This window comes from Dioscorea cayenensis, chromosome 14 (genome assembly GCF_009730915.1).
Source record: "Dioscorea cayenensis subsp. rotundata cultivar TDr96_F1 chromosome 14, TDr96_F1_v2_PseudoChromosome.rev07_lg8_w22 25.fasta, whole genome shotgun sequence".
Classification (NCBI taxonomy): Eukaryota; Viridiplantae; Streptophyta; class Magnoliopsida; order Dioscoreales; family Dioscoreaceae; genus Dioscorea; species Dioscorea cayenensis.
This window is the reverse complement of record NC_052484.1, coordinates 19582071-19609428: the sequence shown is the minus strand read 5'-3', so window position 1 is coordinate 19609428 and position 27358 is coordinate 19582071. Positions and strand designations below refer to the sequence as shown.

Sequence of the window (27358 nt, the reverse complement as noted above, 5' to 3'; positions counted from 1 at the left end):
AACAAACCACATTGTAGCAGAAATTAGGGACTTGGAAGTGAAAGTACTGTAATCTAACCAATGTCCTATGTGAAGTAGTCTCTTTACTGAGACCACAAAAAACTCAATTAGTATCAGACCTAAATCTTAGGGAATACTGAAAATCAAAGGTTTTAACACAGACATGCACAACTAACCAAGTAAAAAATTTCACTTTCTGAGCCACAATAAGAATTAAATGTTCCTTCTATCCGGCAGCGGGTATTAGACTTACAACTTTGATTGTAAAAAGATTAAACATAAGGCACAATTTTGTTGATATTTAAAGTTGGAGGCTAGACCCGGTAAAAGCCCTCACCTGAATCAATGGAGTTTATTCTCATAATTGGTGACTCAATGTGAACACCAAAAATCTTTGTAAGAGCTTTCAAACTCCAATCAAAATTAGTTGTAACATCCAAACTCCAATCAAAATTAGTTGTAACATCCAAACTCCAATCAAAATTAGTTGTAACATCCAAGATACTAAAGTTATCAAAATCCAAGTCCATATTAAGAAAACAAGATTTATAAGAAATCAGGACGTTAAAACACCAGGAGTCCTTAAATAAAACAGTGGAGGAAAAGTCAATTGAAGCCGTCCAAAGATTATTTTTAAGGTAGAATTCCCTAATTTGTCCCTCTACTAAAACTTGCACCAGTTGTATCCTTTATTTTTTTTAAAAGGGGAAATCTTAATCCACACATAGACGTCTGTTCTCTTTACTCTCTGTGTGTGCCGACGTGACCTTTTTTAATGGAGAAAAACAATTGTTGAAACTGGGCTGGAAAGCAGCATTGAACTCTCGCCCGATCATCGACACCATTGTGCCCTAGTTGCCCCGTCTCTGACCACCATCGCAGCTGGCCCCGATTCTCTCAATCTTGGGTCATAAAGCCTCTCCCCCTCATCCCTAGTGATCCATCCATCCCAATAGCGTATGACGCTCGAGGCTACTCCATCAACGTATGCTTGCATTTCTATTATTTCTCCAATCTATTAAGGTTCTTAATTTTGATGATCTTTTTGTAACTTTTACATTTCTGATTTTGTAGTTTTGAATTAGTGATGTTTTTGAATATTTGTGACTGCATTGTGAGTACTGCATGGTTGATAAATTTGATTTTTTTTTTTTTTTTAAAAAAGAAGTCATTCATCATCCTCAGCCATATATAAACCTTTCATATTTCTCCCATCCATTTAGGTTTTGCAATTTTATTTTTGTAATTTTGTGTGAATGTATTTTTATAATCTCGCTTGCATTTCTATAATTTCAATAACCACTCCATTAGCCCAGTATGCTTGCATTTCTACAATTTCTCCATCAATGAACTGTCATCTTGCATGGACACAATAATGGAATCATCCATTTTCATATCATACAGTTTAAAATGGTTCAACTACTTCTCAATTTCTCAGAATTGCTCCATAACTGATTTGCTATTAATCATTTTGAAGTTGTTTCACTTAGTCACCAAAAACTTTTTATAAATTGCATCCTCACTCATATATCTTACTTCCAATTTTTCCCACAATTTTTTTGTTGTAGAGACGTGAACGTAAGTGTCAAAGAGAGAATCAAACATACCGTTCAAAAAGCAACCCCTCCAAACATAATCGTCATTGTCCTCCTTCTGCCTTTCCTTGTTTCGTCTACAGTTTCTGACACCTTTGCTTGGGGATGAACAACAGATAAAACATAAACAATGTTGAGCGTTGTAAGAAGAATATGCACCTTTCTCTGCCAACGGACAAAGTTCTCTCCATCAAAATGATCCAATTTTTGAAAGTCAGTAACCATCTCCTGTAATGTGGAAGCCATGGATTAAGTATAAAAAATGTTAGATGAAAAAGAGGAAGAAGAATTTGAAAAGGCTTCAAAGCGTGTTGCGAATTGCCACTCTTCTTTAGACTTAATTCACCACCACCAAATGTGATATGCAATAGGGAAAATAGAAATAGTTTTCAGGATACAACGAAGCCCCAATCGAATCTATGTTGCACACACAGATCCAATCCTTTTAAATTATCATGATAGAGAGCAGCAAGTTATTAGAATTCTTTAAAAAAAAGTGAAAGTTTTTCTTATTTATAAATCCAAGAGATAAAAGAGAATTTATAAACATGGTCACATTATCAAATGACACATCTTTTAAAGCAATAACGAACTCATACAAGAAACGGATACATCTATTTCTAACATATTTTCATATGAGTTGAAGCCATATTGTATTAAAAAAAAAAGACATAAGAAGAACCAACAGTGCTACCTTAAAGATAAATAAATAAAAATATATTACAATAAATGGAAATGCATTAAGCCCATTCCATGACAAATATGAAAAAAGAGCCGACACACTCTTAAAACTCATGAAAAATCAAACACTACTTGAAACATCTTCAACAAAGGCATTGATAGCACAATAAGAAGAACCACCTTCTTCAACAGCTCTATGAACTGTTTCACTAAGTTCAACAACTTTTTCCCTCATCTCCTTGTACTCTATCCCCTCCACATCCATCAACCTCTTCGCAACCTTAGCAATGGCTTTACCTCCGACCAAATTCCCATCTTCGATCTCTTCCTTCACATTCAAACCAACCTTCCAAACGTTCGCAATAAGCTTGCAATTAAGAGGTTGGTCCCCAAACAAAGGAAATGTGAGCATTGGCTTACCGGCAAACACGCATTCCATAGTCGAGTTCCAACCACAATGTGTGAAAAAACCACCAATTGAAGGATGGCACAAAACCTTCAACTGATCACACCACTGCACAACAAGATCTGTGCTGCCCAACTTTGCCTGCACACGCGAAGTGGCGCCTCGGCCAACCACTAAAAAGCGAATGCCGCTTTCGTGCAGCCCGGTTACAATCTCATCCATTTGTGCAACAGAGACCGACAAGAAGCTTCCTAAAGATAAGTAGAGCACAGAGTTGATAGGTTGAGAGTCGAGCCATTGCATGTAATCTGAATTGCCAGGCTTATTTTGAGTGTCAAGTAAGGGATGCAAGGACCAACAGTGTACACAGGACATGAGAGCTTTGATTTCAATGAGTCTATGATGTCTGACTCCAATTCATATACTGAAGTGAAGATGACTCCTTTTGCTCCTCTTGCCCAAATGAAAGATTCTAAGACCCACTTCTTTAGTGTGGCTGAGCAGATTACGGAACTCACATCACCTAAATTTAGACCCTTGACATGCTGTTCCAATTTCTTGTCTATTTCTGTAAATACATAGAGCATTCTGCTGGGTAAAAGTGCATTTTTGGTCATTAAACTATACTTCTTTGGTTAATTTTGTTCATGAATACAAAACAGGTTCATTTTCGTTCGTACTTTTTTTTTTAAAGACCAAAATGATAGACCTGAGATAATGATCATTCCATAAATTTCCATATATATACCTGCATATTTTTATTCTTTAAAATTATCAAAAGACATTTTAAATGTTAAGGTTAGTAATTCCCAGAACAACTAACTGATGTGGGTAAAAAGTTCATGAAAGAGTGTCAAGATGAACCACCTCCACTGCAGTAAAAGGGGTGGTAACTTATTTGCTGAGGGTTCATGTCTACATTTATTAAAATAAAAAAATAATAATAAAAAGTGTCGAGGTGAAAAAGAGTTTTTTCTTTATTTATAAACATTTATTAATAATTATAAAAGTGAATTATTTTAAAATTTATTATCTTATTATATAAGCCAAACAACCGACTCTCAATTCTATATCTCAAATCCCCCCACCGAACATTATATTTTTTAAGTTAATTATTATGATTATTATTCATTTTAGTACTAGAGATGTCAACGGAGAGAGTATTCACAGAGGATACATTTCCTGACCCTTACCCCAAAATTATACTTCCATCCCCGAACCTAAATACGGGGAGTTTTTTTTCCGTCCTTTGCGGGGATTTTTTGGGTTCCGGGGTTCTTCAGCCCCGATTAATAAATTAAAATATTATTATTATTTAAAATAAAATTTATAAAATATTTACTAAAAGTACCATAAAAATTTTAAATAATTGAAAAACTCATTTATAAATACAACTTAACACACAATACCAACATACACAATCACCAATAAATTATATACAAAATTAAAAAAAATTAAAAAAAACAATATAATTAATATGAGTTTAGAATTTTATTAAATTTTTATACTAATGTTTACTTAATTATTAATAATTTGCTAGATATTTATAATATAAAATAGGTTTAATTGCCATACATGCCCCTATAATTGTGTACTTTCGGTCTTTTTAGTCCTTCTAATACTTTTACGTATAATTAAGTCCTTATATTTGGTTGAGTTGGGTCGTTCTAGTCCACGGTAAAATTTTTAGGTACAATTAAGTCCTTACAATTTACACTTACACATCTACACTGCGGACTAGAATGACCCAACTCGACTAAATATGAGGACTTCATTGTACCTAAAAATATTGTAAGGACTAAATGGGCAGAAAGTACATAATTACAAGGACGTGTATAACAATTAAACCTATAAAATATTATATATATATATATATATATATATATATATATATATATATAATATTTAAATTAAATATTTAATATTTCGGGCCCGGGCAGGGAAGGAAGGATATTCCCCGCTCCGGCCTCAATGCTAACGGGGAATTTTTTCGGTCCTGTCCTCGAAAAAAATTCCTGACCCCGGCCTCAACAGGGTGGAGAATCAAGTTCTTTGTCGGGGCGGGGCCAATTGATATCTTTATTTTTTATAAATAAAACACGAATGCCCAACCCATCTAGGGAAGCTATGCTCATGCATAGAAATGGAGATAATATTTTAGCACAATTGTAACTTAAGCAAGTGACCAAGACAGTAGATTATTTAAGTTAGTTATGTCATTTAGACTCTTAAAGCAAAATACCTCATAATTACCCAAAAGATATATATATATATATATATATATATATATATATATATATATATATATATATATATATATATATATATATATATATATATTACATAGTTGACCAAAACCTTGAGAAATTTCCATTTTCTCATGCAATTTTGCCCAAACCCTTATATTGTGGAATTTTAGGAAGGCTATAATCATTGATAACACTAGCATTCTTGTTCCATACGAAACCCACACAAAAATTTCCATAATATAATAATAATAAACTTAAATTAAAAATAAATAAATAAATAAATAAATAAATAATAAAAATAAAAAGAAACAGAGAGAGCTAACCTTCAAGAGCCGCCGTGGATTCACCGCCGAAGATATCCTCGAATCCATAAAACAGAGAGAAGAACGCCGCCGGCATAGTCCAAAGCGAGTAAACCGGCAGCCGCCGGCGCTCGCCGACGGCGGCCATCCACGACAAGCAGGTATCGGCGAGGATGGCCGCCGGCGGCGGATCGAGACTCTCGAGGAGACGCTCAAAGGGTTTCTCGAGCTTGGTGTTGATGGCGTCGAGGAAGCCATTGAAGTCGTTGGCGCGGCCGTGCTCGGAGGGGATGACATTGGGGATGGATCGGAACTGGACGGCGGGGTGAGATGGGGTAGGGGAAGTGGAGAGAAGACCGAGCCATTCTTCGGTGAGGACGACGGTGACGAAGAGGCCACGGGTGGAGAGATGGCCGGCGAGGTTGAGGAGGGGGTTGATGTGGCCACGGCCGGGGTAGGGCATGGCGACGATGTGATGTGATGGGGTTTGGAGGAGGCCATTGAAGGGGAGGAATGATGGTGATGATGGGAAAGAAGACCGAGAGTTTGTGTTTGGATGCAAATAGTGGATTGGAGGAGGAGTGGATTAAGAGGGACATTAGGAGTAATGGAGGAGGAGTAATAGTGAATTGGAGGAGGAGTGAATTAAGAGGGATATTAGGGGTAATGGAGGAGGAGTGAGAATGAATAATGTGTTTGGTTGATAAGATTTGGAGAGTGTAATTTATTGGGAATGAGAAAAATAAAAATGATAAAATGATAATTATGACCCTTATCCATATAAATGAAATTGTATATATAATAATGAGTTATTTTTAATTATATATATTTTTAAATTATAAAAAATATTTATTTAATTTTAGTATATTATAATTTCAATCTAATTTTTGGAATGAGATATTAATATCATTAATTAGATATTAATTAATGATGTTAAATATACTGAATTATTTTTAATTATAATTTTTAAAACATTGAAAAAATCTAACTAATTAATTATAAAAAATAACTACTTAAATTGATAATACTATAATTTTGTTATAAGTATTATATTTAAATATTAATATTATTAATTAGCTAGTTATTAATGATATTAACTATAATGAGATATTTTTAATTATATTCGTGTAACCCATTAAAAATTGAACTAATTAATTATAAAAAATAACTATTTAATTTTATAATACTATAATTTTGTTATAAGTATTATATTTAAATATTAATATTATTAATTAGCAAGTAATTAGCTAATTAATGGTATTAACTATAATGAGATATTTGTAATTATATTTGTGTAACACATTCAAAAAAATTTAACTAATTAATTATCAAAATAAATATTTGTAAAAACATTGAAAATAATACTAAGATAACTTCGGGGCATATAGATCTTTTTCATATCCAGGATTGGACAATCCCCTAAAAACATGGTGATTGAGACTCACTCACATGGGTGAGTCTCACTCCTTCCACAATCCCCCTTCACTCCCAATGATATACACTCAAACAAGAGATTGCATCTAATCCCCCCTCACTCCCACTCCACTTTTGACATCCAAACACCACCCCGGAGTGAGTGGCAAATGGCAATGAAGATTTGGTGCTCTTGTGTTGCTTATATAGCACATTTGTTTGCATAAAACCCCTTGTAAAAATTTTATATATATATATTTATAAACATATTTATTTATTACTCTTTCCACTCTTTTTTATTTACCAATTTAAACTAATTCACACATACTAAAAAAATCAGTTAAAATTAGTTAAAAATTTAAAATTTATAAAAAAAATTATATTAACTTTCCAAATTTAATCATTTAATTTTATTAAAATATAATTTAATAAATTGTGTAGTTGATTATATTTATTAGAAATTATAAAATTACATAAATATAAAAAATAAATTTGAAAAAAATAATATTTACTGCTTCATCAATTTTTTAATTATCCTATTATAGAGGATTTTTTGTCATTTTTAGTTGTCCATCATAAATTTTTGAAGCATTAAAATATTATTTTTTTTCAAATTTATTCTTTATATTTATTATTTAATAAACCTCTACAACTTCTAATAAATTAGGAATCAAGGCATAACATATTGATTTGCTATCTTGTTTCATGCACAATGCAAAAAAATAAAAATAAAAATAAAAATGTGCTTGTCGTCAATTTATAAATTTTTTTTAATAAATTATAATCAACTATACAATTTTTAAAGCATATTTTAAATAAGAGTAAATTTGGAAGGTTAATACAATTTTTTTTTAAAATTTAAATTACCAACTAACTTCAACTTGTTTTTCTTGTTAATTAGGTAAAATAAATAAGTAAAAAAAGACATAAAAGAGTAATATAATGAATAGAGAAAAAAAAATCATGTTATAGAATATTTATTAAGTGGATGGCTATTAATATATGGTATAATCACCAAAATAGTCCCCTGTACTCCTAAAAACTTTCAAAACTGTTCATAATGTCTCTTAAAAATTTCATAGTACACACGAAAAAGTTTAAAAGATATAAATTTTCATATGAATCTATCTGGTTTTATAATTTTATACAATAAATATATAGTGAAGTGAATAAAAAGTTGGTTGTTTTTCTTTTTTCTTTTTAATTTTATTTTGGATATTGTTTTTATTTGCTTTCTTAATTTTATAACGATGTGAAATGGCAGGTAAAATTAACTCAACATGCTATAGTTTATTGATAAATTAAACTCTGGGATCCTGCGGTACTTAAAAATTTTCAAAAAGTTAAAGAAATCCAATGATTTTTAAAATTTATAACAAAAATTAGTTAAAAAAATACTTTTAAATCGAAAATGTTAAAAGCAGGAAAAGACAAAGATAACTAATTATTATATTAAGCACTTGTTAAAATATTAATAAAAGGATAAGTACTTGTTGAGATGAACTTTTCATACCTTAATGAGTTGATAACAATTATTGTACCACGCTTACTTCACACAAAACTTACATAGATTATTTCTTTTAAAAAAAAATAAATCATATTCTACATAAATCAAATTCTCTAATAATTTTACTGAAATTTGGAATAAGAATCCTATCTTATTTATTTTGTATTAATTTGCATCAATTATTTTAAGTTTCCATAATTTAGTACTACAACTAAAATTAACATTTGCTTCCATTTTCAATAAATTGATATTAAAATTTTTTTTTATCACCTTTCCTATATTTTTTTAGTTTTTTATAAAAATATTTTACTATTTTTGTAATGATGGAGTAATTATGATATTTGATTTTTATATGAAAAATCTTGGGTTTGATTTTTAATTCATTATTAAGACTCAAATAAAGTGAGTCATAGTGATGGTTTATTCATGTGGTATTAAAAAATTTAAAAAGAGTAACGACATAAAAAAAAAATCTTCTAAGAGAGATTGACTGTCCGAATCAAAATATATTCTAATATTTTACTTGTATTTCAAAAGTCTCTGTTGAAATAGAACAAAAACAAAGATTCAACTCACTGAATTGGCCTTGAAGCTCTTGACCTGCAGAGATTGGAACCCATGCTACTTGAGTTGAAGCTTCCTTCAATGAAGCAAATCTGCAGGAAAACTAGAGATCCACACAAGAACTCCAATTGCTTAATTGAGAAAAAAGAGAAGACGAAGGAGATGAAGGAGAAGAGAAGAAGGTTCCATTGATTTCATGATGAAAGGTAACAATGAAAAGAGAGCTTTATATAGCTTCTCTCTGATTGTACAAAGCCGATGATTCAGTTATAACAACTTGTGCTGATGTGGCATAATGTAACGGTTTAGATGCCCATGTGAGTTGCACGTGAAAATGAAATGAGAAGGCTTTGAAACAGAACAAGATCTCTTCCTTCTTTGCTTCAGTAAAAAACTGTGAATTACTTCTTCATTCTTCTCCTCTTTTTATTTGTTTTGAAATAAGCTTAATGTCTTCAACATCATCATCTCAAACAGTCTCAAGTTTGAAATCCCTCAACATAATATAATAAAAACAAATACTTGTCGTTAATTTTGTAAAAAAAATTGACTGTAATTGTGTAGTGCTCCTGGCGGCGCTTCAGCTCGCCTACGTGTCACACATGAATTGGACTGCACAAGTTTGCTTGACAAAGAGTGAGAGTTGGAGAGAAAAAAGAAAAGAAAAAAATTTGACAAAAAAAAGGCATTTTATATTGCTAGGCTGAGCCGCTCAGTTGAGAAAAGTCGTGAAAATATAAAGATCAAACGAGAATCCAAAAGAAACAAGTGTAAATCAGCTTTATTTTATTTTATTTATAAATACACAAATATAATTAATTGATCAAATTCATCATCTATTTCATGCACTTTCGTCTACTAATATAAGATTTTAAACTGCAAGACCATACGCAAATTGAAAATCCATTAAAAATCCATTACCACAACATGCATCTAGAAAATATTTGAAAATTTTACATTTTTTTTTAAAAGTTATTTTTTTTCAAGTGACGTCAGTATCATTGAGCTATAAATTATTTGATTAATCTATTTTATTTAAATAAATAACTTTTTATATTTGTCAATGAATTTTTTTTTTAATAAAGATTAAAAGAAAACAAGAATGATTGGGCTGCACATGGCCGATCTTACAAAATAAAATAAAAAAAAAAGAAATTTTTTTTTTTACTGTCTTTGTAAATATTTTAATGGATGCTTGGGTTGTCCACTTAATTAAAAAAACTAAGGCAAAGAATTGGATCATTGCTTAGGTCAGAATCACGTATTTTAATGGATGCTGTTTGTTTGGCCGGATTTGAAAATACTTGGATTTGAAAATCTTTGGATTTGAAAATGTATTCGATGAACAAGACAACATCTCAGAAGAGGATGATGAGGACATATTAGTAGATGTCCCCATTGTGGGGTCAAATGTAGATGATGAAAGGGACCAGGCCAGGATTACACTGAACAAATATGTGCAGTTCAAGAGGCCGTGTAGCAAGATGCTCATTTATGTAGGGTTCCCACACCAGGGAGCTCATTGTTGGTAGGGAAAATCCACAAGCATCATCTTTTATTACTGTCTCCCAATTAATGGTGGCATTTCTAACAATTTATTTAGATGAGCGTCATTTCCTTATGATTGATTGTTCATTTTCCCAGGATATTCTTTGATGCTCATGAATTTTGTAGGCAAGAAAAGATAAGACTGTAAAAAAAAAGCAGAATATGATGGACTCAAGCCAACAATCATCATCAGCAATTGAGCATCCAAAATTTTTATCAACACAACAAAGCATGACCAGGACTACCAGTGCAGAGGATAACCAAATTTGATGCTGTTTACATGGCTTTTGTTTTTTGTTTAGAATGATACATATTTTTGTCTCTTTTTGCGTTTTAAAGATACATGTGACATGAAATGTGATGCAATGTTGGAAAGTTTCTTTTTGAATAGTTGCATGGCAGATTGGATTTTGAAACATGTATGGAGGAAGCAAATTTTGTAAACTGCTATGTTTCATACATAAATGAAACTGCTATTTGAATGTAAAGTTTTGTAATTGTGCAAATACATGGCAAATTTTAATTGTGTGCAAATGGAGTTTGACATCATTGAAAACCAAAATGTATGGAGAAACTAAATTATGTAATTTGCGAAATTTCATATATTAATGAAATTGGTAAAAGAAAAAAAAAATCAGTAACTGCAGATTGCAAGAAATTGTGTGCTTCGGGTTCAATTACATACATGTCAGATTAATGTAAAGTTTTGCAGAGATTAATTGTGCAGATTGACATCATTCAAAACCAAAAATCAGTACTGCATATTCCAATGTAAAGTTTTGCAAAGATTAATTGTGCATATAAACATATTTTCGCCTGATTAGTCTATCAATTCTTCACTAAAAATCATCTCTAAAGTGCTGGGCACTCGCCTAAGCAAGAAAATTTATGCCCTGGTTGACTCTACTCAGTTAGCTTACATCAAAGAACGATGCATTATTGATAATATTGTCACTACACAGGAACCGATCTTTTCATATGCAGAAGCAGAGCACTCCTAACCTTATCCTAAAAGTGGGCTTATGTAAGGCCTTTGATATAATGGATTGGGATTTTCTACTTGAGTTGTTGAAAACGCGTGGGTTTGGAAATAGATGGGCACGGTGGATCAAGGCCATCCTTATCTCGTCTAAAGCAAACTTCCTTATAAATGGGGCTAAGAGTGGCTATGTACGTTATCGGCGTGGCCTCAGACAGGGGGACCCACTCTCCCCACTGTTATTCATTTTAGTCACTGACGTTCTCAGCACAATGTTCGGTAATGCGTTAAAGTCCAGAATTCTTTACGGGATACCCTTAGGACACGCAAAAAAAATATGTCATCTACAATTTGCTAATGACCTGCTAATCCTCACCTCTGGAGGAAGGGAAAATTTAAGGATCATGAAGCTTTTGCTCTATCTTTTTTAGGGCTTATCCGGGCTAATAGTGAATTATCAAAAAACTTGCATGTGCTCTTCTCGGGTAGGATATCAACAGCACAACTCCCTGACATAGATGGTTCATTGCTCGATTGTTCCTTGCCTTTGACTTACTTGGGTATTCCGATCTCGGGAAAGAGACCTAGGAACCAGGATTGGGAAATTCTAATAAATAAGATCCGAACAAGGCTGGCTTCTTGGAAAGAGAAATTCCTGTCTCTGGGTGGTAGACTTACTTTGGTAGATTCTGTTCTTACGACAATCCCAACCTATTAGATGTTGATTTTTAAGCTGCCTAAATGGCTCATTAAAGGCATTGATAGAGTTAGAAGAGATTTCTTGTGGTCTGGTGCTGATGTGAATCATCCCCAATCTAGACTAGTTAACTGGAAAAGATTTTGCATACCAAAGGTTCAAGGAGGGTGGGCATCCTAGACATAAACTCCTTCAATAATGCTCTATTAGGAATGGTGGTGGAAGATTATGTCAAGGAAATCTTGGTGTTGTGATAAGGTTTTTAGCTTCATCTACTGCCAAGGAGAGTCACCTCAGAACCTCTTCTAAAGGCCAATCAGAAGGGCATCTTTCTTCTAGAGTGAAATCATGCACAATGTGCAAGCGTTTAGAAAGTGCGTCTAGACAATCGTCCAAGATAGGGAAACCACCCTTTTTTGGTTCGACGAATGGATTGAGGGTTGAGCCCCCACCGATATTTGTCCACAGTTGTTTCTCTCATCGCCACTTCCTGGGGGCACCATTAAAGATCTGGTGGGTCTTGCCAACAATATCCCATTGGGGAACCTTCCTAGAATAAGGGAGATGCATAATAGACTTGTTAACCACACCTCAGCCTACCAAGACTCAAAGAGATGGAAATTGACTGCTAACGGCATTTTCACAGTCAAACCTTTCTACACCTTCCTGATTGACGGGTGACTACGATGCCAGCTGACCCCAATTATTCTGGGAAGGCCTTGCCCAAAAAAAAAAATCAATCTTTTTAATTAATTAGTGTAGGAAGATAAAATCCGTTCTCTCGAAAATCTTGCGAAAAAATCTTGTAATCTTTTGCAAAATTCCACCTGTATAATGTGTCACGCTGCCATTGAAACGTCTAATCATTTACTACTAACATGTCCATGGGTCGCCCATATCTGGAGTTATTTGGGGAGCTTTTTTGGGCAAAACGGTTTTCCTGCTTCCCTCAAAGAATTATGGGGCCCATGGTTAGCTAGTCTTAGAAAATCCATGAGATTTTTCTGGATTTTAGTTTTGAAAGCAATTACTTGGAATATTTGATTATAGAGAAATGCACGCATGCTTTCTTATATTTTTCTCCCGTCTTCATCTATCATACTAAAGATTGATCATATGATTCTTTTATGGCTAAATGCAGTCCCAGATTCCAAGATGGCAAGACTCGAGGAGCCCGCTGAGAAAGTCAGAAGAAGCCTGGAGGGTCTTCTCTCTCTTCCTATGGTTCTTTACATCTTCTTGTTGTCCCACTACTAGTGGAATTTTTCTTTTTTTGGTTATTCTCTTTTTGTAGCGGTTCGGCCGCAAAACTTGTTCTCAATTTTTTAGTTTTAATATATGTGGTTGATCCACTTTTTTTCATCCTCCAACTTTAATAAAAAATAAAATTTTAATTTTACATATGTTACCGTCCAGGCTAATTTTTTCTAATAAAAATCAGAGTAATTAAAATTGCTTTCGAGGAGATGATAAATAAAATAAAAATAAGGAAAGAGTTTTATGAGATATTATTTTAAAACGGAAGCAATTTTGGTATTTTTATGCTTTTGAGGTGTTCTAAGTAAAAAACACGAATCGCATGAGATTAACGAATAGTCCCTGGAAGGACCATTCCCGAGAAGAGGGCTCGCGGAGATGCTGCAGATCAGGCTCAGCAAGGCGCCGCCGGGAGACGGCGGTGCGGGACCGGCGGTCACGAGGCCTCCGCCCCCATCAGACACGGTGACGGTGGCGTGCCCGGACCACTTGGTCATTGCTGATCTCCCCGTTGCCAAAAGCCTCGGCGCTATCACCTCCTCCGCCGCCCCAGCCCTACGTTCTCTTGGACGCCGCTCTCGCCGACTCCCCGGGGATCGAGTCCACTTCTGCGTTCGCTGCGACTACCCTATCGCCGTCTATGGCCGCCTCGTAAGCCCTATCTCACCTATTTGAATGGCTTTGTATGCTATACTGGATATTCTTTTGTGTAGATGGATTTCTTATCTGTGATTAAAGTGTTTTTTTGTGTTCTTCATTAGATAGTGTTTGTTTTAGTTTTTAGTTCTTTGATGCGTTAGGAATTATTTGGCTTTCATATTGTGGCAAAATCTTTTAGAGTATGTTGGGATTGGAGAGAAGGATATAAAAGATGATGAATTGAATGAAAAAATAATGTAGAAAATATTATAGATACATGTTCTTCAATTGCTTATCGAGCTTATTCTCTTCAGTTAATTATATGCAAGAAAACAACTTTGCTTCATCTTTTCTTTTCCTTTCCTCTGATTTTCCCCTTTTCAAACACAGCACTATGTTTAAGATTGAATTTTGTGATGTCAAAGAAGTCAACCTTAAGCCATTATTTCTATATTTGGAATATAGGTCATGGTGAATGGTTATGCCGTGGCATAGTTGAAAATAGATTTTCTTTTGATTGAAATTTGGTATGAGAAGATTTACTGTTCTTTCTGGAATAGAGAAGTCTGATTTAAGTGGTTCTTAAAAGGGTTTAAGGCTCCATCATAAGCAATGAAAGTTCCTTCTTAGTGGATATGTATCATTAACTATTTTGTCTTCTTTTGAAGCTTAATCTTTTAGTCGTTATATAATTCATCATGGACAAGAAACAGAATCTGGTTTACAATGCTTTAGTCTTACATTGGTAATGCATTTTTATTCAGTCAATTTTTGCTAGGGTTGTGGAATCTTCACCTTGAATAGCTTACCTATTTATGCATGTTTTTATCACTTGCTTAGCCTATGATGTCCATATGTTCTGTTTGGTATATGTCAAACCGATTGACATATATTGAAATAGAGTTGAAGTTTCCCGAAAAACTGTTAATTGTTTGAAGAACGGATTGTATGAGCAGCACGAATTTAGTAGGAATAAATCTTTTTGTAAGATCACCTGTTAAAGGATTTGAGAGTTGCTAGGTATCATGTTCTACTAGATTTAAGTAACTATAATGGAATTTACATGTGGTAAGGAAACCTGTTAGAGTAGATGTGTGGGTACATCAAAAATCATGTCGGTCTTTTGTAGATCTTTGAAGTAAACCATGGTAATAATAATTTAGTGAATTATAGTCACTAGAATTCGCCACAAATTTCAATCATAATTCTTGTAATACACAGATAGATTATTTTGTGTAGATGCACCAAAAATGCATCTATTTTTAGAAGTATAAATCACTCGTCTTGTGACAAACTAAGATGCATGCATTTTAAAACCAGCAAAAATGTTGAGCAACTTGTGATCAGTAACTGATACCCTCCTGCCATTTTGTTCTTCCTCTCCTAAGTTTTTATGTTGTGGCACTTTACTGATCTCATTTTTATTTGACATCTCTCCTTCATGGTTCTTATGCCCTCTTTAATTTTGAAGTTAAAGGAAACGTTGTGACCGCTTATGGCCTCATGTTGCCCTGCTGCTTGTATCTATGGCATGGCTTGGTTTATAAAGTACCCAATAAACATGTCATTTCAGTGATCCTTGTTTTTTGGACTGATATGGTTTGGTTAAAAATTGATGCTGGAGTTAGTGTTGTTTATTATTAGCAGCTATTTGATTGTCATGTTGCTCTCAAAATCACCTTTGTATGAATTATTGCTCACGGAATCTTTTTACTGTTAAGTGTGTCAATTAGTGTTTTACTTAATCTTACTTTCTTCGTCTGCTTGTGCACTCAAATTCTCTTTCCAGTCTTTTCTGCATATGTGTTTCTCTTCCTCTATGAAAATCTTTTCGATGTCCTTTTCTTTTGCCTTTTTTTACCCTTATCATTGTTGATGACCCTCAGAACAATTTTAAAACTTAATATATAATTGTTAGTGTTTGCTTATGAGTAAGTTATTAATCTTGTTAAATGCTCTTTGCAGATCCCTTGTGAACATGTGTTTTGTCTGGCATGTGCAAGGAATGATTCCATCTGCTACCTGTAAGAATTTCTTTGTCTTTGTGTGAAAAGTGAAAATTTATTCATTCTTACTTGCACATTATGATCTGTGTAATCTTTTAGTTCTTGGCCTTTCTAGAACTGTTGTGTCATGTAAAACTTTAGAGCCATGGCTATGATTTATTCTACCTAATTGATGTCAAAAAATATATCATTTGAGCATTTTAGATAGACTTGAGCTTCTTAATTATAATAGATAAACTCAATCTTGTTAGTTATGAAGATGGACTTGTAATTTTTATAAGGTAGAATCTAAGTATACTGTTTTAATTAAGATAAAATTTGCAAATAAAAATATTTGAAGCATGAAAAAAAATTTAAAAAATAATGTATAGATTAAGATATTTAACGTAGCATGCTCGAACACATCCTATCAATTTGAATTCCTTTAATACAAGAGCTTTCTAAACTTTTCTAGAATTGCCATAGAATATTTTTTAATAAACTTCTATTGGGTATTCTCCAAACATGAGAAAAGAAAAAATATGCTCGTAAACATGTTTTTCAGATGTTTTCCCTTTTACTTAGAAAAAACAAGATGAAAAATGTTCTTCACAAACAAGCCTTAGTTTATCCAACTTATGATTTAGCTTTGTGTATCCAACTTACCATTTAGCTGAACACCACCTAATAATTTCTCATGTATTTTTATTCTGGTTGTACAAGTCATCTTCAGTGCATAAAGCTAAGGGAAATTAAGCATTTTAATTGAATGCAGTCTTTCATATTCTGCTTGTGTAAAAGAAAATGTGGAAATTGTTATATCTGCGGTCTATTGGTTAACTATATGGCACTTTTTTTCAGTGAGGCATCAGAAATTATTTATTGTTTTTAAATGCATCATTTGTCTATGCATTTCCTACATTTCATATAGTCATTAGTATTCAATCTTCTTCCCTTATAGGTTTCTGCCATTTATATTATACTGCCATACCATTTTGTACTCTGATATTGCTTATTATGATAGTTTATTGTTGCTTTCTAAGGTTTTGCTCTTTCTTGGGTTCACTATTTTCTTTGTGCAGTTGTGATGAACGTATTCAGAAAATTCAAACTATTAAAATGATGGAAGGGATCTTCATTTGTGCAGCTCCTCATTGCCTCAAGTCTTTTCTTAAAAAATCTGAATTTGAATCACATATTCATGAAACCCATGCAGACATCCTCCAGCCTAATGTTGAGAAGAGTATGAATGATGTAGACGCTTCCAACAACCAGCGGTTGTCATTGGACTCCCATAAACAATCCTCACAGCAGCCAGAATCCTCTACTGCCCGTGCTCCTTCTAGACCGGCCTTTTCACCCAATTCAGATTTTCAAATGCAGGACTTTGATGAAAGGACTCGTCGCTACCCTTCAAGAGATCAACAGTCTGCAAAGCCACAGCTTCAGCCAAAATTGTCACCCTTTCCTGGTCGTCCCTCTTACCAGCCAAATGATCAGCTGCTGGATAACAACCCACCTCAAGGGTTTGACAAGCCCAGCCAGAACTGGTACAACCAAGGCCAGGGTTTCGAGAACCAGAGTAATTTTCAGTACCCACCTCCTGATAAACAAACAGGTATTCCCCAAGAATCACCAATCCCCACTTATCCTCCTGTTCAACCGCTTCAACAGCCAAACTTTCAATTGCCTATGAATGCCAATCAAGCTCCTGCACCAACTCCATCCTACAATTATCCTATTCCACCTGAAGGCTTGCAGTCATATTATAATGCACCTTATGAGATGCCGCGACCAGAATCCATGCCACAGAGTGGACCAGACCAGGGTTCAGTGTTGGGATTTCCACCAGCACAGGCAGCAGGCCTTGCAAGCTTTCCCGAGGGTTTTCCTCGCCCGTGGAGCATGGGATATATGAATGTGCCTTTCAATTCTCTCGCAATGGGTCAAGGAATTCCTGAAGGCTTTGCAAATCCAACAGACTCACACAGTGGCTCTGCTGAGCAGAATGATGGAAAGGGTGTGTTGGCATCAGTACCGCTTCAAATGCCATTGTCTATGCCACTCCCGCCACCGCCCCCTCTGCCTCCACCGATGGTGCAGCAGCTTAATAGAGGTGGCTTCTCAAGCTCTAGTAATGTGAACCAGGATGGTCAAGGCTACTGATGGTAGCTGCCAGCCTTTCAAATTCCGGCAATGCTGTGTTTAACTTTATTATTCTTAGTTTGGGGCATATGTTTCTGGTGTCACTTTTATGGACTCTAAACTTTTGATATGGTTTAAAAACTACCACACGTCATTTCTTGTGATTATACATGCGCATTATCTGCAATTTTCTGTTACAAAAGTATGTTATAAGCTGCTAGTCAGGAATTTGTCGAGTTTTTCGGGCTATTTTATTATTTTGTAATGTTTACCAGATTTCCAGAGATTGCCCAGAATGTAGTGCTTAGTATTATGAGCAGGTTCCAAATGATTTCAGTGCTGGGATGATTATACTATTGAAAATTCTATTTCTTGTGTCATTTGTTGTACTCCTTGAATGAATAAATTTGTAATTGCTATTATTTATTTTTATTTTTACTAATAAATAATATATCTGTTGGTAATTTGGTTCTTCAATATAAGAAGGCAGCATGGCAATATATCTAAACCTGGGTGTCCACTAGCTAATGCATCAAACTAACTTGGATTTATAATATTAAAATCAATGGATATTTTAATGTACTTTTTTGTCAAGTGAAAAAAAAAAAAAAATTATCATGTGAAAGTCCAGAACTAGTCCACAAATTATATTCAAATAATCATCTTAGTCATGTATGGATAAACATGTAACTTCACAATTTGAATTACTTATTTCAAACATTTTTCTCACTATCGTTAATGACATGACAGTCTGTCTAATAATCTCTATTTTCGAATTTAAATGTCATTAAACACAGTGATAATAATGGGTCTCTAGTTGTGGGTGTAAGCTAGCTATTCAAATTCTATATCATTGAATGATAGTGCGCAGGTAAAATGATTAATTCCCAATTTATAAGTATATTTTTATTTTTGATTTATATAATACTTCTAGTTTTTGGGAAAAAAAAATTGTCTAATGAATTATTTTAGTATTTAATTCAAATAAACGGTATTATTAAAAAATCAAAACAACATGTTTACATTAGGAACATATTAGCACATGATTGTTCAAAACTTCAAATCATGCTAGATGACATGTGGGTAATTTAGAAAATAAATAAAAAATAAAAAATTGGCTCTTTAATTTGGCTAAACCATTTGGGCACGTTTGTTTATAGATATAATACTTGAATTGATCTCTCTACTTTTCTTTCTCTTCTCTTTTAGTCCCTCTACTTAGAAATACGGCCCACTAATTCTTTTACTTTTAAAAATGACCCAATTTAGTCTATCTACCCTTAATATTTTTCCATCTAGTCTTTTTATTCTTAAAAAATACAGTCAATAATTGATCTATTTTAGAGTAAAAGCGATTAAATATAACTATTTTCAAGAATAAAAAGGACTAATTTAGAGCATTTCTGAGTAGAGAGACCATAAATAAAGAGAGAGAAAAGTATAAGGACTAATCGGATATCATACCCTGTTTTATAAGGGGTTTAACCCAAAATTTAAGCGTGAATAGAAAAGCTGTGAATATGTGATTCGGTTACCAACTCGCCGCCACGCGCGCGTTTGATCCCCAAATAAAAAACACTGCTTTCAGAGTTCAGAAGGCGGGAAGCTAAGAAGAAGAAGAAGAAGAAGATGAAGTTCAAAGCTTTCATCACCTCCGATGGAGTCAATCTCCTCGACAAGCGTATGCATCTCTTCTCTTCTTCTCTTCTTCTCTTATTATTCACATTTCGACAAACACTTGATCGGCTAATCCTCAAATCACCCATCTCTTTGCCGCATTTTCACAAACACCTAATCCGCAACCAATATCTTCTCTTCTCCTTCTTCCAGGCTTCCTTCCGGCGCTGGATAAGCTCGGAAGGTTATGCCACATGTATCTCACCCGCGACCACGCCATGTTCCTACACAACCTCTTCGCCGCCGATGGCGTCCAGTCAGTGGCACAATTCAAGAAGGAGATCCTCTTTCGAGACTACCGCATCTCGAGCCAGAACGATGATCGCATTGCCTTTGCCATCGACCCCGCCCTTCTCCACCGAGCCCTCCGCAGCGCACTAACGATCCAGCTCCAATCGGGAGACGACACCGCTGCTATTCAGATCAAGCTTGTCAAGAAGTTGCCGGCGGGGTCGCGGAATCCGGCGCCTTTTCTCACTTTTGAGACAAAGGGATTGAGATCTGCTGTTGTTCAGGACGTGCCTATCTCGAAGCCGCTTTCTCGGGCTGATGTTCTTCAACTCCAGGCAGCGCTTGACGCTGCTCAGGACCTCCCCCAGGTTCATATTTTCCAATCAAGTTCCTACCTTTTTCTTGTTTTCGTTTCTATTGTTCCATTGTTTCTTGAAAAGCTTCAACTTTTATTCTTCAAGTTGATCTATTATTTCAATTTTTTCTTCTTTTGTTGCATAAAAAGCCCAATTTTCTCCAGTCATTTTGATCTTTGAATGTTTGGATTGAGTGAAACTGGGAGAAAACAAAGGATCATTATGTTGTTGGATGAGTAAATGAGATCAGATGGCCACATTATAAAATTTCCATTATTTCATACCTTTCACGCATTGTTTTCTTGGCATAGTTGATTGTTGTGTAGAATCGATGACTTTTGTTTCTTATAATTCTTTTTTGCAACTAGTGCAATTCAAGTTTTGATCATTTTTCGTTTAGATTATCCTTTTCATGTGTCATAAAACTGTCTAAGTTTGCTCCTTTGTGTGAAGACTCTTGTTCAGGTTCCAGACTTGGCGCAGCTGCAGAGCCTCGTGGATCGTCTTAAGAATGTTGGAGATCTTCTCACAGTTGCAATCACTCAGTACGGCGACCTCCATCTTCAGGTCTCTACTTCTCTCATCACTGTCGGGTCTGAGTTCCGGGAGCTCAGGGTTCTTGGAGCGCACGGTATGAAGCATGGCCTTTTCTCCAGTGCCTCTGGATTATGAAGAATTTCAATAATAACAAACTTTTCCTCTTTATTTTCAGCTAATGCACCTGCCTCAGAACAAAATCTGAATGCTCAGTCTCGAACTGCAATGGCAATTCAGAGAGGCGAAGCTCAATCAGTAGTTCGTATTTCATCACTTCCAATCAATCATCCTTCTCTACCAAATAGTGTACTAACAAAATCATGTGAATATTTCAGCAAGTGAGCATGAAACACCTAGCGAAGAGCTTGCAATGTCATTTATCGAAGCCTGACTGCGTCTTCTATGGTTAAATACCTTGCTGCAATTTCTATAATTTCCTATTGTTGGTGTATCATGGATTATTAGAGATGTTCCGTGTCTCTTTGCAGGTATAGCTCCGCAAGGTGCTTGCTTGACCATGATTTTCCAGTTCTTCATACCAGGCACACGATTAATGGACAAATCGATCAGCTTCCACTGCAGGCTTCCGGTCCTTGATTCAGGTTCTACTTAACAAGACTGATGTAGTTGATCTCATGGTCTGATTTGGTGGCAGATTTCTTCTAGTTGTTTTATGGAAGTATGTAATTTGATTGTCTGACTTGAGATGAGATCCTAGAAAATTACTGTTTGTTCTCTTGTTTGTTATGTAACACTTTGACTATCAATGAAATTATAGTTTCAATGGATTTTAACAATGAAATGAACTCAGCCTTCTGTAAATCATGCAGAAAATCAGACTTTGCAATCACCAAACATGCATCAAAGCAAAATGTCTTGCTATGTTAACAAAACAAGCAGATTTTGTGACATCTATTCCTGATAATTGTTGAAATTCAAGAGTTTGCTGCAGTAGCAGAAGAGGTAGAAACTCTTCTTGGATTTCGTGGCTGATGCCTATTTAACTCTCTCTTCCGTGAAGCATAAGGTTGGTTGTTACCGGACTTGTGTTTTTTCTCAGAACTCCACTCTTTCCTTCCTCGAAGACCAACATCAATAGGTGATCCCTGTTGTCTGAGTTCTCCACCAAAGCTCCTCAGAGACACATAACCATCCTTGGCAGTAACCTCAGACACCATGAATGGCTTTTTGTCATTGATAGCCTCCTCTGCTTTGTAGTTTTTCTCTGAAAAGGAAGAGACAGAGTGCGCAACCTTCTGCTGATGATAATTCTGGATATCTTCAAGCAGCAATGCCGCATAAGTCTGGTCAAGATCTCGCGAAGATCTTCGTGAAGACGATCGTCTACCCATACTTCTCCGTGCCTCAACAAAACTCTTTGCTGTCTCGTCCACGACCTCCAGCTCTAGCAGCTGTTGTTCCCTTACTCTGGAGCTCATCAAATGGTCCTTCACACGGTCAGCAAACACGTTGTTGCTCCTCATCTCAGCTTTTCTAGCTTCACTAATGCCTTCACTTGATTTCTGAAGATGAAATGTATTAGTAAAACAAGGGAACCAAAAGTTTCAATCTTTAAATTCAGAAGATGTTCACTGCCTACCTGTGAATGGGAACAAGTCCTACTCATTAAAGTTTTGTTTCTTGGAGTAGGAAATTCTTCACCTCTCCGAGCATTGCCGTCGATTTCAGCCATCGGATACCTTCTATAGTCAAAAGAAGCTCTACTGGTGTTCCCCGGTGACTGAGATCGCGGTGAAGGGCATCGTTTGTTACTAATAACATTGACATTAGTGATAGCCTTCTCTCTTGGAGGAACAGAGACCATCCTCATTGGTTGCTTAGAGTTCTCAATATGACAACCAGAGACAACAGCAGTTACATTATTATCCAATCGCCTTCCCGGGGATCGACTCAATCTCCTACCACCCTCTTTGCTCCTAGACCGTTCTCGGCCTGGTGTTCTTCTCCATGGCGAAGGCCTTGAGACTGGCTTCTCCATCTCCTCATCAAAATCATAGCTTTTTTTCCTCAAATGAATACTAGTCTCATTAGAAGGCTTACCAGATGAGCTTCTACTGAGACGGCCACACTGGATCAAAATGGTATCTATCTCTTCCTTATTGCAGCAGTCCTTGTTCTTCTCATTCTCCTCACAAATGGCTTCACTTTGAGTCTTCACCTTCTTGTTGTTAGTAATGAGAAAGACTTGCTTTTTCTCAATGGGGTGTGAGGCTAACAAGTCCTCCATTGTTGTGCTTGTCTTCTTCTTCACCTTGTCATTCTTCTTCTCTTGTGGAAGGGGAGTGAGTGGTGATGGTGGTGGTGGAGCTCTCTTCTTGCTGAAATGGCAACCCATGACTACTTCTCTTCTAAAACTCTGGATCAACGTCCAACTTTAACAACTACTTCAATGAATCTATTGTTGTGTCTCTTCTTAATAAAATGGAGGGGTTTGGATTCAAATTCCTCAACGGGCGGGAGGGATATTCATAATGGTCTCATGTAACATGCATGAGAAAATTGGTACCTTGTGAAGCTGGGAAATTACTAACATACCCTTGTAAAAATTCATATTATTGATATACCTCTATGCTAAATTAGAGTGAAGTGTTTTTATTACGTTTTATAAAGTTTTTTTACTTAAAATGCTCCCACTGTAATTTTATTTTACTTGTCAACTATAAAAACAACTGCTTTTTATGTATTTAGTTTGAAACGGAATCATTTATTTATCTTTTTATTTATACAAAATATAGCTATATATTTGGTTTTAATAAATAAATCAAAGTTTTTCATTAAAAAAATAATATATATATATAACTGATTTAAATAAAAAAAAATCATGAACTTTTTATAAAAATAATTTCTCATATTTCATATATAATCTAATGAGGTATATACACACACACACACATATATATATATATATATGGGTTAAAAATGTATTTAATCCAATTTAAAAATATCATGTTTTAAAGGTGAAAAGGAAAAGAAAACTAGAGAGATGGCAATTAATTTGCTATTCTTTTATGAGTTGAAATTGAGGGGTGTATAAGTAAATAAAGTGAGTATGGCTTATCCAGCCATGACAAGTAGGTGGGCAGTTCAGAGGAAAAAAAAAAATGTTCCTCTGATAATGTGAAACTTTTGTTGTGAAGTTTGAATCTTTCCAACGTCTATGTACTTTCAATTTGCTGGGTCCTGATCAGTACTTTCATCATTGAAATCTTATAATATATATATATAATAAATTCATTATTAAATTATATCTTTGTGAGTAAACGCTGATTCAAAATTTACAGAAATAAATCTGAGAACAATTAAATCAGTAATATAATTACTGATTTTGCAGGCTCTGCATTGATTCAGAAAAAAATTGAAAATTGTGGATTCAGAAGCAACACCAAACTATTAAATAACTTTTTTGGGTTTTCACAAGAATCTTGCTTGAATTGAGATAAGGTCTTCTTATGCACAGAAACAAAATCCTGCTGCATGAGATTCATGGCAAAAATATTTCAGATATTGAAAAATTAGGTCAACAAAAAAACTAACCTGAAATTTTTTTTCACAATTGTCTGGAGGAACTGCATTGATGCATTCAGTGTTGGACAGTAATTATGCTGACCATTGGGAGACCGGAAACTATACTAGAAAGATCGGTCGGTCTCATAATGCTGTTATTTGATGGCACACAAGCTACATCATGAAAGTAACTCAGTTGTTCATAATCTCAGTCAGGCTTAAAGACTTCGAACAGTGCATAATCTTTCTTGAAAGTACATCTTTGACTGATGTTTTATCGGTTTCAATGAGATTGCAAATGTATGTGCAAATGAGATCATGAATACGAAATTTAATAAGGGGAAGGTACTGTTGAATCAATATAGGTACTCCAAGCACAATAAAAGCATGCACAAAGAACACAAATAAATTATCGTGCAGGTTTGCTTATAATCGAAATGCATAATTACTAGAGTGGTGATCTAGTGTACTATTGGAACCAATACTTTAACGCAAATTTAAATTAAGGTGAAGACATCATAGAATCAACAAAAAGTATGCAGAAAGAGCATAAACAACTTATGATACAACTTTGCTTATAAATAAAATGCAAGAGCATTCAGGAACAGTAACAGAACCAACATACTAATAGCAAAGAAAAATAAACATCTATATATGTGATTCTAAGAGAAAATTAAGTGGTACTAATTTCTCCCCCAAAAGAGAACTTCCACATTGACTGTTGTTTTATTGGTTTCAGTGAGAGATCAGAAATGCATTCATGAATGCAAATTTGAATAAGGGGAAGGTACAAGTGAATCAATATTAGTACTACAAGTCCAAATACAATAAAACATACACATATAACACAAACACATTATCATACAGGTTTGCTACAGTTAAAATGCAATTTAAGAGTATTAATGGAGCCAATATGTGATTGCACACTAAGAAATAAACATATCTATAAACATAGAGGGTTTTATCACTATCTGATTCTCAGAGAAACATAAGTCCACATTGACCACTGCTTTATTGGCTTTTTAATGACATTTTAAATGCGTTCATGAATGCAGATTTGAATAAGGAGAAGGCATCTTGAGATCAATATTAGTACTCCAAGCACATAAAGCATGCACAAAGAACACAAACAAATTATCATGTAATGCAAACCTATTAATGGAACAAATATCTGGATATGCTGTAAGAAATAAACATCTATATAGCAATAAAGGGTTTCATCATCATGTAATTCTTAGAGAAAGGCGAGTGGAAGCGATTTCTCCCTCCAAAGAAACCTTCCACATTAACTGTGATCTTTGACTGTTGTTTTATTGGTTTCAGTGAGATTGCAAATGCGTTCATGAATGAGAATTTGAATAAGGGGAAGGTACTGTACAATCAATATTAGTACTCCAAGAACAAATAAAACATGCAAATACATCACAAACAAATTATCATACAGGTTTGCTTGTAATTAACATGCAAACCTATTCAAGAGTAATAATGAAAACATACAGGTAAATAGAAGCAGAATCAATGTGACCCAAGATCATCAGATTCCTATCAGCAGCAAACTAATTATTGAAAGATATTTGAATAAAAATATTAAACATAGTGCGGCAGACATGTTCAGAAAAGCTGATTTATCATGTGTTATGATAATACCCAACCTGACTGAGATACTTGAAATTAAGCATCACAGATAATATTTGCTTATTGCTATCTGTTTGCATACAAAATTAAAAATCACATTATAGATGGTTTGAAAATAATATAAATTTGCAAATATTTCTACACCTAATAAATACCTTCATTTAGTATTCAAACTTGTTCTGCTCATCAATATTCTGAATATTTAAATTGTATTTACCACCATACACCAATTTTCTGCAGAGATCAACTGGTCAAATTTAACAACAACAACTATTACGTAACATCCCGGCATAAGCTCAACCACTTTTGCTAAATCATGTGGGACAGATAAAGTTTAATTAATGTTTTAGCTTTCATGAGACAAAAGGGGTCTGGATCATCTGCTGCAATGAAGGCTGCAGGAGAACTAGTTCAACCATAACTCAACATAAGAAACCTCGTTCCTTTCAGTTCCCAGAATTAGGAATTCACTTGCATGGCAAACCCCCGTACAAGGAAACACCCTTATGCGTTTTAGAGTCCTCTTTCTAGTAGACTAAAAGTACACTGAAAAAAATGGCATCGCCCTTTAACCCACCACCTGTAGTATTGGTATTACATAGAGTTCAGGTACATTTAAATAGCATTCAATTAGGTTAGGACTGGAAGTTAGTGGTTGATGTTTTTACTAGAATCTAAATTAGTTGGCAGGTGCCTTCTTCCTTGAAAAAGAGTAACAGTTGTCTAAAGGGTTAAACACAAGATTAACATGGGCTTTCAATAAATTACAAATTTATGCACAAAATGGTCCAATTTAATAAATTCATAAGATAAAACCCAAAGAATCACTTCCATGTATAACACAACTCAAATTTCTACAAGAATCCGCATCATAATGACAAAACAACACCAACAATAATAACAAACCGTTAGTTCCAATTATTTGGAATCGGCTACATGAATATTTCCTTTCCACGTTGCTCTATCAAGGGTCAAAAGACTAGACTGACCAAGCTCATACATATCACTTTATAAAGTTTCTGCTAAACGCTTTTTAGATCTATCTCTTCTTCTTCTCTAACCCTCCACCTAAAGAGTTTCCGCCTCTACCAGTCCTCTAAGGACATCTCCATCCCATCTTAATTAATTCTCTCTTAACTTGTTAGTGATATGTACCACTCCCAATTTATTTCCAACAAATTTATTCTTTAATCAATCTTTACTAGTAATGCCTGCATCCATCTCAACATTCTCATTTCAACCATGCTCATCCTTTGAATATGTTGTTTCTCAATAGCCTAATATTCTAGCATATACATTATACCTGGTCTAACAACCATTCTATAAAACTTACCTTTCAATCTTGAGATATTTTATGATCACATAAAACTTCAAAGCTACCCTCCATTACATCCAACCTATCTTAATGAAAAGATTAACATAAAAATATA

General features: G+C 34.5%; 4 protein-coding genes across 4 annotated transcripts; 2 read left to right on the top strand and 2 right to left on the bottom strand.

Annotated features, from left to right (window-relative positions):
• Window positions 1-2267: 2267 nt before the first annotated feature.
• Window positions 2268-5923, bottom strand: LOC120275287 (UDP-glycosyltransferase 87A2-like). The gene is given in 3 exon segments (XM_039281819.1): window positions 2268-2994; window positions 2997-3250; window positions 5255-5923. Coding segments are annotated over 3 exon segments (1293 nt in total). The 5' UTR covers window positions 5697-5923; the 3' UTR covers window positions 2268-2397.
• A 7596-nt stretch (window positions 5924-13519) lies between these two features.
• LOC120276313 (E3 ubiquitin-protein ligase HAKAI homolog) lies at window positions 13520-18136 on the top strand. The gene is made up of 3 exons (XM_039283035.1): window positions 13520-13849; window positions 15803-15861; window positions 16905-18136. The coding sequence occupies exons 1-3, from the start codon at window positions 13577-13579 to the stop codon at window positions 17986-17988; spliced, it is 1416 nt and encodes a 471-aa protein (XP_039138969.1). The 5' UTR covers window positions 13520-13576; the 3' UTR covers window positions 17989-18136.
• Window positions 18137-19487: 1351 nt separating this feature from the next.
• Window positions 19488-21531, top strand: LOC120275883. The gene is made up of 6 exons (XM_039282606.1): window positions 19488-19648; window positions 19798-20243; window positions 20685-20862; window positions 20944-21026; window positions 21104-21173; window positions 21257-21531. The coding sequence occupies exons 1-6, from the start codon at window positions 19597-19599 to the stop codon at window positions 21379-21381; spliced, it is 954 nt and encodes a 317-aa protein (XP_039138540.1). The 5' UTR covers window positions 19488-19596; the 3' UTR covers window positions 21382-21531.
• Window positions 21532-21603: 72 nt separating this feature from the next.
• LOC120275969 (uncharacterized protein At1g65710-like) lies at window positions 21604-23370 on the bottom strand. Its single transcript, XM_039282708.1, has 2 exons — window positions 22369-23370; window positions 21604-22291 (listed from the first exon to the last, which is right to left on the bottom strand). The coding sequence occupies exons 1-2, from the start codon at window positions 23122-23124 to the stop codon at window positions 21704-21706; spliced, it is 1344 nt and encodes a 447-aa protein (XP_039138642.1). The 5' UTR covers window positions 23125-23370; the 3' UTR covers window positions 21604-21703.
• Between the last annotated feature and the right edge of the window lie 3988 nt (window positions 23371-27358).

Excerpts from the sequence above, each read along its gene's own strand:
- LOC120275883 (XM_039282606.1), top strand. The coding sequence starts at position 19,597 with ATGAAGTTCAAAGCTTTCATCACCTCCGATGGAGTCAATCTCCTCGAC. Across the intron at positions 20,863-20,943 it reads CAGGGTTCTTGGAGCGCACG|CTAATGCACCTGCCTCAGAA; the intron begins GTATGAAGCATG and ends CTTTATTTTCAG. Across the intron at positions 21,027-21,103 it reads GAGGCGAAGCTCAATCAGTA|CAAGTGAGCATGAAACACCT; the intron begins GTTCGTATTTCA and ends TGAATATTTCAG.
- LOC120276313 (XM_039283035.1), top strand. The coding sequence starts at position 13,577 with ATGCTGCAGATCAGGCTCAGCAAGGCGCCGCCGGGAGACGGCGGTGCG. Across the intron at positions 13,850-15,802 it reads TCGCCGTCTATGGCCGCCTC|ATCCCTTGTGAACATGTGTT; the intron begins GTAAGCCCTATC and ends TGCTCTTTGCAG. Across the intron at positions 15,862-16,904 it reads AATGATTCCATCTGCTACCT|TTGTGATGAACGTATTCAGA; the intron begins GTAAGAATTTCT and ends TTCTTTGTGCAG.
- LOC120275969 (XM_039282708.1), bottom strand. The coding sequence starts at position 23,124 with ATGGGTTGCCATTTCAGCAAGAAGAGAGCTCCACCACCACCATCACCA. Across the intron at positions 22,292-22,368 it reads GGACTTGTTCCCATTCACAG|AAATCAAGTGAAGGCATTAG; the intron begins GTAGGCAGTGAA and ends TTTCATCTTCAG.